The sequence below is a fragment of the Sphaeramia orbicularis genome, chromosome 12 (genome assembly GCF_902148855.1).
Source record: "Sphaeramia orbicularis chromosome 12, fSphaOr1.1, whole genome shotgun sequence".
In the NCBI taxonomy this organism is placed as follows: domain Eukaryota; kingdom Metazoa; phylum Chordata; class Actinopteri; order Kurtiformes; family Apogonidae; genus Sphaeramia; species Sphaeramia orbicularis.
Window position 1 is genome coordinate 68,326,269 of NC_043968.1, and position 17,292 is coordinate 68,343,560.

General features: G+C 38.0%; 2 protein-coding genes across 10 annotated transcripts; one reads left to right on the forward strand and one right to left on the reverse strand.

Moving 5' to 3' along the window:
- Nucleotides 1–2,017: 2,017 nt before the first annotated feature.
- On the forward strand, nucleotides 2,018–5,983 carry hspa5 (heat shock protein 5). 5 transcript variants are annotated; one of them, XM_030148564.1, is made up of 10 exons: nucleotides 2,018–2,150; nucleotides 2,396–2,428; nucleotides 2,638–2,792; nucleotides 2,899–3,130; nucleotides 3,248–3,385; nucleotides 3,482–3,594; nucleotides 3,705–4,095; nucleotides 4,196–4,433; nucleotides 4,709–4,876; nucleotides 4,980–5,983. In XM_030148564.1, the coding sequence occupies exons 3-10, from the start codon at nucleotides 2,677–2,679 to the stop codon at nucleotides 5,546–5,548; spliced, it is 1,965 nt and encodes a 654-aa protein (XP_030004424.1). In that variant the 5' UTR covers nucleotides 2,018–2,150; nucleotides 2,396–2,428; nucleotides 2,638–2,676; the 3' UTR covers nucleotides 5,549–5,983. The 5 variants fall into 5 exon arrangements, with proteins under 5 accessions (XP_030004424.1, XP_030004423.1, XP_030004427.1 ...); XM_030148563.1 differs by lacking the exon at nucleotides 2,396–2,428 and having other exon boundaries at nucleotides 2,019–2,154; nucleotides 2,640–2,792; XM_030148567.1 differs by lacking the exon at nucleotides 2,396–2,428 and having other exon boundaries at nucleotides 2,019–2,150; nucleotides 2,640–2,792.
- A 6,357-nt stretch (nucleotides 5,984–12,340) lies between these two features.
- Nucleotides 12,341–16,443, reverse strand: rabepk (Rab9 effector protein with kelch motifs). 5 transcript variants are annotated; one of them, XM_030148572.1, is made up of 8 exons: nucleotides 16,421–16,443; nucleotides 15,849–15,903; nucleotides 15,623–15,777; nucleotides 15,327–15,482; nucleotides 14,976–15,140; nucleotides 13,889–14,038; nucleotides 13,644–13,793; nucleotides 12,341–12,929 (listed from the first exon to the last, which is right to left on the reverse strand). In XM_030148572.1, exons 2-8 carry the CDS (start codon nucleotides 15,899–15,901, stop codon nucleotides 12,703–12,705), a joined length of 1,056 nt encoding a protein of 351 aa, XP_030004432.1. In that variant the 5' UTR covers nucleotides 15,902–15,903; nucleotides 16,421–16,443; the 3' UTR covers nucleotides 12,341–12,702. The 5 variants fall into 5 exon arrangements, with proteins under 5 accessions (XP_030004432.1, XP_030004430.1, XP_030004431.1 ...); XM_030148570.1 differs by having other exon boundaries at nucleotides 15,849–15,973; nucleotides 16,421–16,439; XM_030148571.1 differs by lacking the exon at nucleotides 16,421–16,443 and adding an exon at nucleotides 16,268–16,414.
- Between the last annotated feature and the right edge of the window lie 849 nt (nucleotides 16,444–17,292).

Below are 17,292 nucleotides of genomic sequence, written 5' to 3' on the forward strand. Positions count from 1 at the left end.
TAGATAGATAGATAGATAGATAGATAGACATGATAAAACACTATTACAACACAGAACAAGAAGAAAAAAATGCTAAGAAACAGGCCACATGAAGGTTGATGCATGTGTATGGGACTATTTAATTGGGACTAACAAAAGAAGCAACTGATGCACTGAGGTCGCAGTGGGTGCTACTATATGGGCAAAGGTGTGTACATCGTGAACAAGTGCTTATTACATACTAAATAAATACATGGTACTTCATACCAATACAGTACTGGGTATTGTCATGTATTGCATGCGTAGAGAGGGCCAGGAATTCAGCAATGAGAAAATTTTTTGGTAGCAAGTTGCCGTCTGGTCTTAGAGTTGCTGAATAAACATACTGATTTGACCTGATTGATGTTGGGAAGCGTATCCTGCATCTGATCTGAATCAGCTTACAGCCGTATCCCACAAATCCTCTTCTTGTTGAAAAATGAATCATTGACTGAAAAATGATTAGGTTGTTGAATGAGAAAGGTATTTGATAATCTTGAGAAAAATAAATGTTATACAAAACATACTGTATATCTGAAGTTGTGGTTTTGTTTATGTTCTCTGATATTTAATTTTGTTGCATATCTCCTCAAGTATTCCAGATGCTACTCTCTGATCCCCATGAGACCCAGTAGGGTAACAACAGACTCTTGGTGTATAATGACATACTACAGTATCACACACAAATCAAATTTTACATTGCCAATGAAACCAACACAACTTCCCTGTGGCCTGTAAACATAGACATTTTGTTTATCACAACACATTAATCTCAACAAGTCATTAAATCAAGGCATAAATACTGAAAAATATTTTCTCAAAAGTAAATCTTAGACTGTTGTACTTGCTCTGTTTCGACACTTAAACAGTTTCTTAGACTCATACAAGATGTTGCAAACATCTTGTGTTAATTTATGTTTTGGAGTTACACTTGATTCGTTGATATTTCCTCCAGTTAATAAATCAGGAGTTTTGTTGAAACAAGTACTCACATTCTTCTTTAATCAAGAAGACTGAAAGAAGACTAATTAAGAAATGCACATATTAAAGGAATTCAAGAGTGTGTTTTAAATAAATATATCCACAGTTTCCTTTTATAGTCATTAAAAACAAATCTAAATTATTCTTCTATTTGATGTGACACACAACTGATCACTAAATGTGTGTAGCTAGTCTATCACATGTAGGGACAAGTTAATTTCGCATAATTTTTAAATGACACATTTTTTGCTGGTGGAAGTCAATACATTTAAAGTGACAAGGTACACTATGGCCTCGAGAACCGGTTACCTAATCTTGACCTATTTAGACTAATGTGCAGTGAAACATGACACCATTCATCAAGATTTGGAGAAGGCTGCCACAAAACTTTGATGTTCTTATCTTCTAGTGTTTTACAAGTGTGTACCATGTACTAGATGAGATCGCGTCAATATAATATCGCCCTTGTTAAAATGTAAAAACTACATTATTTGAAGTGAATGCCTTCAGCTGTAGTGGATGTACACTGATGCAATGTCAATACAATCCAGTTTATCTGATGTAACATTCTTTCTGTTCGTATATTTACTCACATTCATTTAATACAGGCATGCGTCTTACTCACTACAGCAGTGAGTCATCATTAATCACTCATAATACTGACACACTGTCCCACTTCATCTCACACCGTGAAGAAAATCATCGTGTAAACTACATACAAGTGATGACATTATCAAAAGTAGCACAATTTTCAAATGTATGAAGTGTGGAAACGCTCCTTTCCTATACAGTGAGAGTGGCGTGTCGTTGCACCACCTGGGTTCGTGATTTCGTTTGACAAACAACCAATCAGCGTCGGCACAGTGGGCAAGAGTCGTGACGTCGACCCCTTTGACAGTGTGCAAATCAGCGGCGGCCAGCATGCCGGTTGCAACCAATCGGCACGTTCCAACGAGCGGCTGAGCAGCCAATCAGAGGGCTCCACGACGGGAAAGAAGTGACGGCTTATATATGGAGAGAGCACAATTCATTGAACATCATTTCAGAGAGGCAAGGAAAAGAAGAAACGAAAGACACAGTGTGCAACGAGAGGCTTGCATCTACTGAGGGACTATCTAGGCCTGTAATCCATTAACTGTACTTCAGTAAAGGTATGTGATAATTTTATATTTATACTTAGCTTAAATGTAATACTTTGCATTTTCTGAGATATCATTTCTGGAACATCGGCTAATGATGACAAGAGATAACCTAACGTTAGACAATGGTCACTAATAAACGTTATCCTGTAGTTTGCGGTACTTCTTGAAAGTACTACAATGTGAAGACAGGGCACCGATGAATGTACTTCTATTTTGTGAGATCTTTTCCTTCACACGCTAACGTGGTCGGTTAGCTTTAGCTACCGGCGGAAGGAAAAAATGTAGAGGTAACATTTGCTCCACCCATCGAACTACACATATGTTCTTTTAAGATTAAAATGGCACTGTTTGTCAGACTTTTACCTCCCGTTTCTCAGCTGCCATTAAAAGACGTCATGCTAATTAGCTAGTAGCTGCGCAGCGCTAAGATGTAGAGAGTAGAGCCCACATGATGAATGCAAGACCACGTTTTTAATAATGCGTGTCTCTTCTACAGAGTTTTATCTTCGTTCATCTGGACATAGAACATAGAAAGATGAAGTTTTTGTTGGTTGTACTGCTGGTGGTCGGCACCGTGTTTGCCGATGACGACGATAGGAAGGAGAATATGGGAACTGTGGTTGGAATCGACTTGGGGACCACCTACTCATGGTAAGACAAAAGTGATTCTTGACCTGTTTTATGCAGCGAGTTGAAACTGTAAACATGAAGCTAAACAGCAGACCTGTTGAGTAACTGTGTTAAATGTTGTCTTTAGTGTTGGTGTGTTCAAGAATGGCCGTGTGGAGATCATCGCTAATGACCAGGGAAACCGCATCACCCCATCATATGTGGCCTTCACCAGTGAGGGTGAGCGTCTGATTGGTGATGCTGCCAAGAACCAGCTGACCTCTAACCCTGAAAACACAGTGTTTGATGCCAAACGACTGATTGGTCGTACATGGGGTGATTCGTCTGTGCAGCAGGACATCAAGTACCTGCCCTTCAAGGTTAATTTAAACTTAATGGAAAAATTCAGAGTTCTTGAAATAGTCAAATAATGTGTTGTGTGACGTGTTTTTTTTTTTTTTTTTTAAACACAACTGTGGTATCATGTTTCTTTGTAGGTAACTGAGAAGAAGAGCAAGCCCCATATCCAGGTAGACATTGGTGGTGGTACCCTCAAGACCTTTGCTCCTGAGGAGATTTCTGCTATGGTGCTGACTAAGATGAAGGAGACTGCTGAGGCTTACTTAGGAAAGAAGGTATTAAAAAAGTACTAATACTCATACATGAATCAAATAATATACTTGTTTTGAATAAATTGATTATTCTGGATACTAATTTTCTTTTTTCCTCAGGTCACAAATGCTGTGGTCACTGTCCCTGCCTACTTCAATGATGCCCAGCGTCAGGCTACCAAGGATGCTGGTACCATTGCTGGTCTGAATGTTTTGAGAATCATTAATGAGCCGTAAGTGTAGTATTCTAAGTTAATAAAGAATAAAATATAGTAAATTTGCTGTTTGAAGTTAAGTATTTCTTGATCTTCTTACATTGTCATCCCCTAATTTGATTCTGTAGAACCGCTGCTGCCATCGCTTATGGCCTGGACAAGAAGGATGGCGAGAAGAACATTCTTGTGTTTGATCTCGGCGGTGGCACCTTCGACGTCTCCCTCCTGACCATTGACAATGGTGTGTTTGAGGTGGTAGCTACCAACGGTGACACTCATCTGGGAGGTGAAGATTTTGACCAACGTGTCATGGAGCACTTCATCAAGCTCTACAAGAAGAAGACTGGCAAAGATGTACGGAAAGACAACCGTGCTGTGCAGAAGCTGCGTCGTGAGGTTGAGAAGGCCAAGAGAGCGCTATCTGCCCAGCATCAGGCCCGCATTGAGATTGAGTCCTTCTTTGAGGGAGAAGACTTCTCTGAGACCCTAACCCGTGCCAAGTTTGAGGAACTGAACATGGTAAGCATTCTTTTGTAAAATAAAACTGTTGCACAGCAGAAGCATACGAGGTTTTATGCAATGTTTGGCTAACCTTTTTTCCCCCCTTCCCCTTTTTCAGGACCTGTTCCGTTCTACCATGAAGCCTGTACAGAAGGTGCTGGAAGATGCTGACCTGAAGAAGTCTGATATTGATGAGATTGTCCTGGTTGGAGGCTCCACCCGTATACCCAAAATCCAGCAGTTGGTGAAAGAGTTCTTCAATGGCAAGGAGCCCTCTAGAGGCATTAACCCTGATGAAGCTGTGGCATATGGAGCTGCTGTTCAGGCTGGAGTGCTCTCTGGAGAGGAGGACACTGGTAAGTCATCATCCCAGTAATATAGTATTGGCTTTACTGAGCTATCATTCATTCATTCATTTATTTGTTTTGAGCAGAAGGAAAAAACTAAACATTTTTATGTTTACAAGGAACTAAGAGCAAATACATTAATAAATAAGGATGATCAAGATAATATAACGATTGCTATGTACACTAGTAGTAATAAAATAAATTCAATATGTATTGCTCAAAAAAAGCAAAAAAAATCCCGTTCTGTTAATGGTTGCCCTGTTGACTAAATGCTTTTCTTGCAGGTGATGTTGTTCTTCTGGATGTGTGCCCCCTGACCCTTGGTATTGAGACTGTTGGAGGAGTCATGACCAAACTGATCCCCAGGAACACTGTGGTGCCCACCAAGAAATCTCAGATTTTCTCCACAGCTTCTGATAACCAGCCAACTGTCACTATCAAGGTCTATGAAGGTAAGACTTGGTCTTTGCTGCTGTAGCATTTTGCATTTCAGTGACTTTTATGACCCAAGAAATGTACATGCATATGGCTTATTTATTGACTCCTGTTCTTCAGGTGAGCGTCCCCTGACAAAAGACAACCACCTGTTGGGCACCTTCGACCTCACTGGCATCCCTCCTGCCCCCCGTGGTGTTCCTCAGATTGAAGTCACCTTTGAGATCGATGTGAATGGTATTCTGCGTGTCACAGCTGAGGACAAAGGCACAGGCAACAAGAACAAGATCACAATCACCAACGACCAGAACCGTTTGACACCTGAGGATATCGAACGCATGGTGAATGATGCTGAGCGCTTTGCTGATGAAGACAAGAAGCTGAAGGAGAGGATTGATGCCCGCAACGAGCTGGAGAGTTATGCTTACTCCCTGAAGAACCAGATTAGTGACAAGGAGAAGCTTGGTGGCAAGTTGTCGGATGACGATAAGGAAGCCATCGAGAAGGCAGTAGAGGAGAAGATTGAATGGATGGAGTCTCATCAAGATGCTGACCTGGAAGACTTCCAGGCTAAGAAGAAGGAGCTGGAAGAGGTGGTTCAGCCCATCATAAGCAAGCTTTATGGCAGTGCGGGTGGAGCGCCACCTGAGGGAGGTGACAGCGAACAGGATGAGAAGGATGAGTTGTAGGCAGGTTTACGTTCAGCTGTGTCACCCCTTGCCTCTCTGGTAGTGGCATCTAGTTGTACATATTGAACTGATGGGACTCAAAAGTAGTGAGAGGAATGGATTGAGAGGGGTGGCGATAACAAGCGACCATACTGAATCTTCTAAAAAGACTTAAAAATAAGTTTCAGTGTGAGAGGTGTTCTCTTCGCGGAAAGGCGGAGATATTCGTCAGCCCAGATTTGAGGCTTGCTGCTGCTGTTCTCAGGCAGTCCTGTTGGGGATCTGTAGTGGGGAGGGATTTAGTGGGAGGGGGGTTATGATTGTGGGGCCATTGAGGAGGGTGTCTGTGGGTTCAAGGGCTCAACATGTTCACAGGCAGTGCTAAAAGTTATTTATTGAATCTGGATGTTGTACTTCTGGAAGGACATTGAAATAAATGTTTGATACAAAATATTACATGGTTGTTTCTGCACTGAATGTATTGTTTAGATTCAGCTCTTTATTTATTTTTTTTTCTTGCTGGTACATATTTTATTTACCACTGGCTCATGGCTACATTTCATTCTGACCAGCTAGTTTTATGGTACTCAAAGTTCAGACTTTATAAAAACAAGTCTTTTCTGACTCACGAAAGTCCATTATCTGGATGGATGGCCAGCTTCCAATCATGAATGCATATATTCTGTCAAATGTGTGACCTTAATTAGACCTGTAGGAACATTCTTGTCTCCACAGTCAGTGTGAATAACATCCTGAGTGTCCATTTCTCCAAAAACAAAGGCCAATGGGTGAAAAAAGATTAATATTCTGTAACTAGAGCTACAGTCATTAACGGATTAGCTGATTACTATTGAATTAATAACTGGGTCAATAACTGATTACAGCAACTTGTGTTAAAAAAATAAAAAAAATATATAGATATAGATATATATAGATAGATATCTATATAGTTTTGGGCCTGTTAATTACAGTATTATCTGATTTCTTTGCTCTTTAGTGCCTGTAAACTTTTGACTTGTGATCCAAAGAAGACATTTGAGTCATTTAATTGATCAATTTATTTTTGATCACTCTGGGTAATTTACAAATTAAATTTAATGACAAGATCCCCTGTAGTGTCCCAGATGCTGATATTGTAAATGAAACCAACTTCCTTGTGACCTGTAAACAGTTTGTGCATCACAACACAATCTCAAGTCATTAATTCAAGGCATAATTACTGAAAAATATTGTCAGCGCTACCTGTCAGATTGTTTTACCCATTTCTACTATAGTTATAGTTAAATAATTTTTTTGACTCAAGTATAAAAACATGCAGCAACCTCTTAACTGTTTTATGATGTGAAACACACTTGACTTATGAATATTTCCTGAATTTAACAATAAGATAAGAATTTATTGATACCCACTATGGGGAAATTTCACAGAAGGCAGCAGCAAATACGACATTTGGTAAAGACAAGTGCTAGTGTTAGTCTTTCGTCAAGAAGAAAAATAAAGTTCTCATTAAAGGAATTAAAGAATGTGAAACGAGTAGATTACTTGAATAAAAATAAACATTTGCAAATACTGAGACATGCAAGCCATTTTAGACCACATTTATTAATGGGGCTTCCATCATTAATGAATAAAAAAATCACAGTCCTTCCTGTGATAGGACACACAAATAATAATAATCAATATTCATGTGTCTAGCTATTCTATCACAAGTACTGACAAGTCACATTTTTTTCAAGCCAGTCTCACATACCGTTTCATTAACACATTAACAAACTATGGCCTTCAGAAACATTTACCTAATCCTGACCTATGTTGACTCATGTACAAGTAGAAGTAGATACAGTATGTACAACAGAATTTGGAGAGTTACTAGCAGGTTCTGTAGAGTATTTTGTTGGTGTAAGCTTATCTCCAAATACTTTACAAGGGTATAGTCACATGCAAAATAAGTAAAGATATGATCACTTTGTTAAAATGTAGTAAGTAGATTACTGAAGGTGAATGTCTTCAGCCGTCGCGGATGTACACTGACCGATTACATATTCATGTTTGTCAGTCTTCCCGTGAAATAAGAGTGACGTGTTGTTGCACCAATTGTGTTCATGACTACAGAGGACATAACGTCACCGTCGTACTGGTTTCAACCAATCAGGGTATCCCAACGAGCAGCTGAGTAGCCAATAGGTGGCTTCCAGAACAGAGAAAAGACGTGACAGTTTATATCCGAGGAGAGCACACTTAATACAACATTATTTCACTGAGGTAAGAAGGGAAAATAAGGAGACCAAATATGGGACAAGATGCTTTGATATACATAGGCATCAATTCAGGAGGTATGTATTCATAAATATGGACATATGCTGAAGCTTTACTTACTATGTTTCCATGCACTTCCGGATTGACGTTGGCCAATTCCCGCCTCTTCCGCTACACCTGACCTATATTTAAGTCAAAGCTTGAAACAGCCATAGGCGAGAGGTCAATATGTTGTAGTCTCTTAGAATCTGTCAACTTTGGGAAAAGCAGTCTAATCCAGGATGATAAAGGAAGTGTTTAAAGGCATCTAGCTATATTGTTTTGTGTTGTTCACCTCTTTAATTAAACCATTGAATTCATACATTTTTTTTTTATTCATTTGGGTTGATATGTGTCATTTGTATGTTTGTATATTTAAAATGATTTAAAATGTAATTTGTATTATATTATTTAATGTCTTATTCTTATTTAAATTTTTTTGTTCACTTTTTTCTTTTTAAAGTGCTTGGCTGTTAAGGTTAAAGAAAATGAGAAATTAAGGAATAAACTGATTTTCTTCTTTTCACTTTGCAAATGATGAATTGCAGCAGTGATGACATATATTGTATTGAGAGGTTGATTTCACAATTGTGTTTGAAATAGCTAATATAGACGCAAAAGTGTTTTGTTAAGTAGAGGCAGAAAGTATAAGATTACTCTTCTTTCTGCTCCTTTTGATTCATGACGTGGTCGGTTTGCTGAGATGTAGAAGCGGATTTTCTTTTATCTAATGAATGAAATAAATAAACAAAACTTTCTAGTAAAAGAATCCATATCATTAGGCTAAACAATAACATCACAGTCAAAAAATGAAACTGCTCTTTGAAAATGTAGATATGCTGATCATGATGTCACAAGTTAATACAATTGACTAAATGTTTGTACAAGAAACAGTTCTTCATATTAAATCATCATCATGCTTTCTGGATACATTACCATCCTACTTTCTAATACCCTTTTAGCTCAGTAAAGCCTGATTTGCAACAAATAGTAAATTGCTCACTGGTGTCAGGTATTTTACCAGTCACTAAAGATAACTCTTAAAGACAAGTGTAGATGCCTCTGTATTGCGCAATGACAGACACAAACTTCCCTGTTATAGCCAAGATTAGAGAGAAACTTTTTCTAGTCAACTCAGCAACTTGAACTGAAGTGGTAATCTTGTTAACTTTTAATCAGATTTCCAACCTCATCCCAGTACTGAAACAATGCTATTGAAAGTGAGAAATGACATAATGTAGAATACTGACTCAATACTGCAATTGACACTGTACAGTCCAGGGTCCTGTTGCACAGGTTGGAAAATTTGGTTGGATTATCCAGAGCAATCTTAAGTGATTCAAGTCTTTCTTCAAGTCTTACAAGGCTGGAGTTATTTCCCAATGATTTGCAGTTAGGAATCTGAACAAGGGGCTATGACTTTTGGAATTCCCCCACGGCTCAGTTCTTGAACCCCTTCGGTTATGTTTTTATGCTCTCTTTTGGGTCAAATTGTACAGAACTTCAAGACTGATTACATTGGTCAACAACAAATTTATTGTTTTAGTTTTTTGAGCTGATTTAGGATAATTTTGGTGTGCTGAATCCAAAAATCACATTAATTTTGCTCATTCAGGTCAACTTTCTGAACTATGCTACAGATTGGCTTTTTAACATTTTTGCTTACATTTATGGGCATTTTCCACATCATATGATACAAAATTCTTTCATATTTCTTGCAATAAACGAGTTCTTTTGCCAATTTATGATTGTTTTTTTTAATATTACAGGTGAATGAAATGGCTTCGACTAGAAGATCTTGCAAAAATAAGCCTGACGTATTCTGCTACATCTGCGGTGAATACACCATTGTACCTAACAGGAATCAAGTGATCAAATGATTTTTTTTTCCCTCTTAAAACCTACTGTATTTTGGGTGAGAACTATATAAAAAATCAACTGATAAAGTCACAAAAATATAATCAATTTTGAGAAGATCCAATTTTTCAAAATCAAATTAGCAAAAAAAACCTGACCTGATTGAGAAAAACAGATGTCTTTTTTGGATTTAGTGGTGCAAAATGGTCCTAATTCAGTTGAAAAAACCTAGACAACTTGCAAAAAACATTTTTTTGTAACCCAGTGTTATCAGAGCCAAGACAACGATACACAGATATACTTCTGTCACCAGATGACTGCAGCCCAGTAGACTCAGTGTCTGGAGTGCAGCCGAAGAAAATTAGAAAATATTACAGTAACACAAACTTTTTAAGAATAGGATTTAATGATGGCATGTGAAACCTCATGAAGCACTGAGACTGTCCTTACACTTGTGCTGAAAAAGCTCCAAAACTAAGGCTTCAGTGACATCTGGTGGACAACTGAAGCTATAGCAACCTCTCAAGGGCACAAGGGTATGTGTTTGTGATCATTTATACTAAATAATGATTACATCATCATTACACGTTAAAATAAATACTACTACTACTACTACTGCTACTACTACTAATAAAACAATAATTATTATTAATGTAATTGTTGTGTTATTATTGTTACAGTTATTATTATGGTTAATATTTACTTGTCTTCACAAAAAATAGCTTCAGAGGAACTCAAAAAACCCCAGCCTCCTGGAAGTGTAGATGGAGGAAAAACCTGTTCCCGTTCTGCCCAACACCAAACAAAAATTTTAAAGCATCAACACTTCCAGATATGTTGTCTGAGGAGGAGCAGGAGGATGACGACGGTGATGATGACAGTGCCGATGATGGTGTTGTTACGCAAAAACTGTTTAAAGAAGAAAAGAAAAAACACAAGTTTTATCAAAAGAAGTGGAAGGATGTGTCTCAACAATTGGAGAAAGCAATGCAAAAGTATGTTTAGCTTTTAGTATTATTACTCAACAAGTGCAGAATATTATCTTACTTCCAAAACTATAATTTTAATCACTGGCTCAAAAGATAATTTTAATCTCAGGCTAAAAATGACTAGAAATAACTAAATATAAGACGCTGTAACATGGACACAGAATGATCTAGACCAGGGGTCGGCAACCCTGGTCCTACAGAGCCACTATCCTGCATGTTTTAGATGTATCCCTCTTCCAACACACCTGATTCAAACGATAAGCCAATCATCACGCTCTGCAGAAGCCCGGTAATGACCATCAGGTGTGTTGGAAGAAGGAAACATCTGAAACATGCAGGATAGTGGCTCTGTAGGACCAGGGTTGCCGACCCCTGATCTAGACAAACAGAAATGTTTGAGCAGATGTTAAATAGTTGAAAGTTTATTTTTGTAATCTTTGTGAAGTTTCGTTATGCAATTTTACAATTCTTTTATTATACTAAATATGCTAAAAAAAAAATTCTAGATCCAGTTCTGTTTATTCATCTGTATTCAGTCTACTGCAGTTCTGTGTCCCTGAGTCCGTAAAACACATCCAGCTGTCATTCTACCACTTCATATGTGGTGATACAGTATAGAGCAGGGGTCACCAATCCTGGTCCTCGAGGGCTGGTATCCTGCATGTTTTAGATGTTTCCCCCTTCCAAGCACGCCTGACGGTCATTATCAGGCTTCTGCAGAGCTTGATGATAGGCTTATCATTTGAATCGGGTGTTTTGGAAGAGGGATACATCTAAAACATGCAGGATTCCGGCCCTCGAGGACCAGGATTGGTGACCCCTGGTATAGAGGAAGAGGATGGAGCTAATAATTAAAGTTACAAGTATTAAACAAATGAGAAAATAAACACAAGAATAAATCTAAATGACAGACTGTGAAGGATTAAATGTTAGTTCGGGTTAATTTAGAGCTTTAAGCATTATTTAAAAACTGGAATAGAAGTCCATAACAAAATGAGATGAACTTAGAAATGTTTTTTTTGTTGAGTGTTTCACTCCAGTGTTTTGAAAGAAGCTAAAGGTAAGCTAATGTTTTATCAGTCATTTGGGTACTTGAATGGTCCATCAGGAATGTTTAATTTCAGAAGCTAGGTGACAAAGGTTATTTCTTCACAGGTTATTTACAAATAATTTTTCTACTGTGGCAGGCTTCAGTCTGCTCTGAAAATATTTCCTTTTTCATGTGTCTGTGAATTAACTCTATAATGCATTTTGTATCAGTATGAGTGCATATTCTTACTGCACTGCAAATCCTAATTACCCCTCCAATTAAGGAAGGGTAATTATACAGCTCTCTTTGTAAGTCTGAAGGACTGTATATTCTTTTAATCATTTTAATATACATTTTATTCTGTAATGATTTTATGTACTCTGGGCACTCAGTTTTTGCCCTCACTGCAAGGTATTGTCATCAGTTCATCGTCCATCTGTATGTGCAAAAACTTTGGCGTGGACTAAAGGCCAAGGGTTTTCAAGGGCGGGCACGTTTTGTTTAAAATACTAGACTCTAGTATTGTTCAAGCATTTCTTTTTTAAATTTCCCTTTGAAAGTTCCTGTTTATTATGTTAAGTGCATTGAACTTCTTTGTGAATGAAATGGGCTATGTAAATAAACTTTCTTTGCCACAGGCAGTGCTAAAATTTATTTATTGAATCTGGACATTGTACTTCTGCAAGGGACACTGAAATAAATGTTCAATAAAAAATATTACTTGGTTGTCTCTGTGCAGTGGTTTAGATTTTAGGACACTTTGGCAGGGACAATGACATGTTCGTACCTGTGAAATATGGTATAAAGTACTCATTCATCTGTTCAAGCACATTCTGAGTGGCTCATCATATGGTTCTGACCTTTTGCATCCAAACTTTCTAAATCAAGTCTTTACTGATTGACAAAAGTACTTTATCGGAATGTATGTATGAATGACTATTTTTTAATGATGAATGTCCACAACCTCAGTAAAAATCTAAAATGTATTGAGACCTGTAAGAACATCATGTCACCACAGTCACAACACAGTCATTATGAATAACACCCTGAGTGTCCATTCCTCCAAAAACAAAGGCCAGATGCACTGTTTGTGAGGCAGCTGGGCTGTTAGCTTCTTCCACATCTTCAGTGTCTTCACAACACAGTTTCCAAGGTAATAAACACATGGAGTGGTCAAGGCGGTTGGGTGGCAAATCTCCTTCAAATTTCATTAGGATCCATCTTTTTTTGTCTGCAAGCAGAAATCATTTAGGAAACATTACAGTAACTCTTGGTCAACCAGTATGACAGAAGAAAACACTGATATTAGAAATGAATTATTCAGTGTAGTTGTAAACGCAAATGTAAGCAGACCTTAGAAAACATAATTTTTAATTGTATTTGAGTCCTTAGTTATTTAAAGTAAACTGGCAGATAACTGATAATCAATTAGAGCAGTTAAACATTTGATTGCGGCCTCTTAAATGTGAGTATTTTAAGGTTTCTTTGCTCTTCTCTGCCAGTAAACTCTATCTTTGGCTTGTGAGCCAAACAAGACATTTGAGGAGGACTTTTTGGGCTTTGGAAAATAGTTTTTCAACATTTTCTAATATTCAATAGACCAAACATTTAATTGATTAATTTTTGATTACTCAGGTTAATTATCAATGCAAATAATAGTCTCAGCCCTAACAGGATCAAATAACAATATTACTGGTGGAAAGTAAAAGTCTCGAACCAATAATGGATGTAGAAATATATACCCAGTGAAGGTGAATGGATTGATTTGAATATCTTTACCATGAAAAAATAACATAAAATTTAAACATGACCTCAAACCACATAGATAGATAGATAGATAGATAGATAGATAGATAGATAGACAGATAGATAGATAGATAGACAGAGACAGATAGATAGATAGACAGACAGAGACAGATAGACAAACTTCAGGAAGCTTGAATACCTATGTTGAATCTGTACATAGAGTTGCTAGCGCCATCTGAAGTCATCCCACCAAAGATGTAGATGTTCTTGTCCAGTGCCACAGCTGAATGGGCTGCTACTCCTGGAGGAATGTCTCCTTTGGCCTGCACTTTTTCCCACTTCATGATTCCTAAAAAAAACAGATGGCCATTAGTGATGACAATCCCACCCCACAGATCCAAATGTGATTTAATTCTGAATAATTAATTTTTATTTCAGGCTTACTTGTGTCTAGAGAGTACATATCATTGTGGAATTTGTCTCCAGCCATTCCACCATGAATATAAATCCTTGAACCCACCGCTACAACTATGTGGCCATGCCTAGGGGGTGGGTGTTTGCCTTGTGTTTCTGGTTGGGACCAGGTGGAGGACACTGGAAAACAGGGCAATAAATGGTATAATCTGACATTTAGCTGTCATTACTATTCCAAATATCTGTCAATTAATCAATCAGTCAAAACAAAATACATGGTATTTGGTATGTGGTCAAACATTCTGTAAAAAGACAGTCAAGCCATCATCTTTTGGCAAATAGTTGCTAGTCTGATTTTATTATCAGTTAAAAAAAGGTCACGATGATATTTATTTGTCCACAGAATTTCTCTTCTAAGTGCTGCTGTTGATAAGGTGCAGAGCCTTGTTGTTATTAAAAATGGTACTTTATTTTGGTAAAGCACTGTGAATTGCCCTGTGTATGAATTGTGCTATACAAATAAATCTGCCTTGCCACGAAAAAAGTACTACACTAGACACCTGTACACTGCACACAATACTAATATGCAAAAATACATTTTCACCCCCCCCTCAAAAAAAACAAAACAAAACAAAAAAAACATGTACACAGAAGTGAAGAGACTCATTAGTTGTAGTGATTCTAGCAGTAAGAGTTTTCAAAAGTAACGGATGATATATTTCTATGAAGCACTACAAAATATTCAATTTCTGGCCCTATCTCTGCATCCCCGGCTCAAAGCTAATTACCTCTGCCAAGTGAAATGGCAGAGGTTATGTTTTCATCGGGGTTTGTCTGTCTGTCTGTTAGCAAGATAACTGAAAAAGTTATGGACGGATTTTCATGAAATTTTCAGGAAATGTTGATACTGGCACAAAGAACAAATGATAAAATTTTGGTGGTGATCAGGGTGGGGGTGGGCACAAGGAACAAATGATTACATTTTGGTGGTAATGGGGGGGGACTGATCTTCCTTGGTGGAGGTCTGCACTCTCCGAGTGCTTTTCTAGTTGTTACTTCATGATTGCTTTCATAAGTTTATAAGATTCTGGAAACTGCTTTGTTCAACAACACAAACCTGTGTCAAAAACATGAAGTTTTGGGTCTGAGACTGGTTCAGCTCCTGCCTCCCCTCCAGAAAAGACGAACAGTCTGTCCCCAAGACAGGCTGAGTTATTGTGGTATGTTCTTGCACTTGGTGGTTTACCATTGACGGACACCTTCTTCCAGCGGGGAATACCATCTAGACACATACATGTACAAAATGCATCAAACTTTATTTTACACAAATGACACCATGACATGGTCAACAGAAGACACTACAGCAGACTGTTCCACAGATCATCATTCCTATTTACGAGAAGCAGTACTCATATGTGGAATAAACTAAGTGTACATACAATGATTCTTCAATAAAGTTTAAATTCACCTCTTAGTTGTACATTCTGGATACAGTTGCGATTACCACTCTGCTCAGCCCCACCAAACAACCACAGACTCTGTGGACAGCTTTCTGGCATAAAGCTGCAGTGTTCATATCGTGAATCCAAGCCCTCCCACTCTGGGATGTCCCACTCATGATTATCTGGTGGGTTCAGAAATCACAAATATACAGATTAACTGCTGTGATGTCAACATAGTGTGTAAATTAAAAGGGGTCCCAAGCTACAAAAAGCAAAATGTGCATACACTGTAATCCTGAAAAACCTATTTGTTGGCACGCACCTAAATTTATAATGTGGGAATGTGAGAAAGTGCCACTGGGGTTAGCTCCTCCAACAATGAGGATTCTGCCTTTTCCTCTGTCTTCTGATGGACAGAATGTGCATGTGTGGCCAACACTAACACCTGGAGCACTTCCTCTGGGTATCAAGGAATACCTGTTGACGGCAACAAACAAATGAACACCTTCACGATCACATTACTGTGCAAGTAATCACAATGTTCTTACCATATTCCTTCTTTGGGTTTATCAAGAGGGTCAAGAACTGGGAGAAACTCCATGGCTGACAAAGACGTGTATCAGCTTTGTCAGTGTTTTCATAACATATCCTTGGTCACGTAATCTTATAGAATCTGAGTGTTGACCAGAAGACAAATTTAGGATGCGTTTAATTAGTGTAGTTAAACACACTCTTAATTTGACTTGCGATATGGTCTAAACGGAAGAAGCTGACGATATCTACAAAAACCCTTACACCAAATTTAGCTACATCCTTAGCATCCACAGTCTTTGCCTATCGCTTTTGGCAAACAAAACAGTCATACCGGTTACATGAAACAAAGTGTAGCTGCATTGACCACAAAGATAATGAGCAATAACAAACATCTAATGCAGGAGTCTAACTCAAATTTGCCTTTCCCACTAACATGAAACGTAACTTCCGGGTGGACCGAGGAGATACGTATTTTCGTTTTTATATATCCTAGAAACACAGAATTTTCTACGTACCCGCTGGTATGCAAATAACACAGACACACAATTGAAAAAATGAAAGTCAGGTAAACGGATTCAAGTACCACCTTGCAAGCTCCTTAGAGTTACAACAGCAGCATACGTCAAAAACCCGTACGTAAGATTTACGTTGTCTTGTTGCTTTGCTACGTTGTATGCGTAGTTCGCATGGTTGCATTTTGCGCATGTGCAAAACGCCTAACAGGCCAGAAACACCCACGGAATTTATTTTCTGTACAGACAATATAGATTTTGAGTAGCCTATCCCCTTACAAACAAAGTGCAACAGAAAAGCTCCAAGAAACAACGAAAATTAAAAGTTTAGAAGATGTAGCTTTTTGCGTTACTTTATTTCTGTATTGTTATTTTTTTAATTTAACGGATACATTATCGTATTTGATTCTGATTGGCAAATTAATCGTAGTTAATTTTAGTTTGTTGGATGAGTTAAGTGTGGCTAAAAGAGATGGGCAGGATAGAGGAGGAAAAAAACGAAACAAAAATCTAGACGTTAAATGACGTGTAGATGAAGAATGTATCCTTGTTTTCTATGTTCAAAGAGAAGTGCAAGGAAACAACTGAACCCGCCTAAAACAACTACACAGGTGATCTCCAGGTAAATGTTAAAATGTATAAACGCGCTTTCACTGTGTTTTTCGTCTATTTTACCAGCACAGAGTCAACACCAGCTTTTCAGACAGTTTAGATGCTTTCTGGGGTTCAACACCTTTCCTAAATTTGTTGCAAACTCAGGTGGGGCAAATATTCCTCTTTTTTGGAGGAAGGGGGGTGTTAAAATAGTACCCCCCCACCCTCAATTTTTTAGTGATTATTATTACCAGACTCTCATGCATAGAATTTTTTTCTTTCTTTTGAAAAGTCATTAGATCGAGGAAAAGTCACTTGGTGTTAACATGAATTTGGCGTTTGTGGTGCGCAG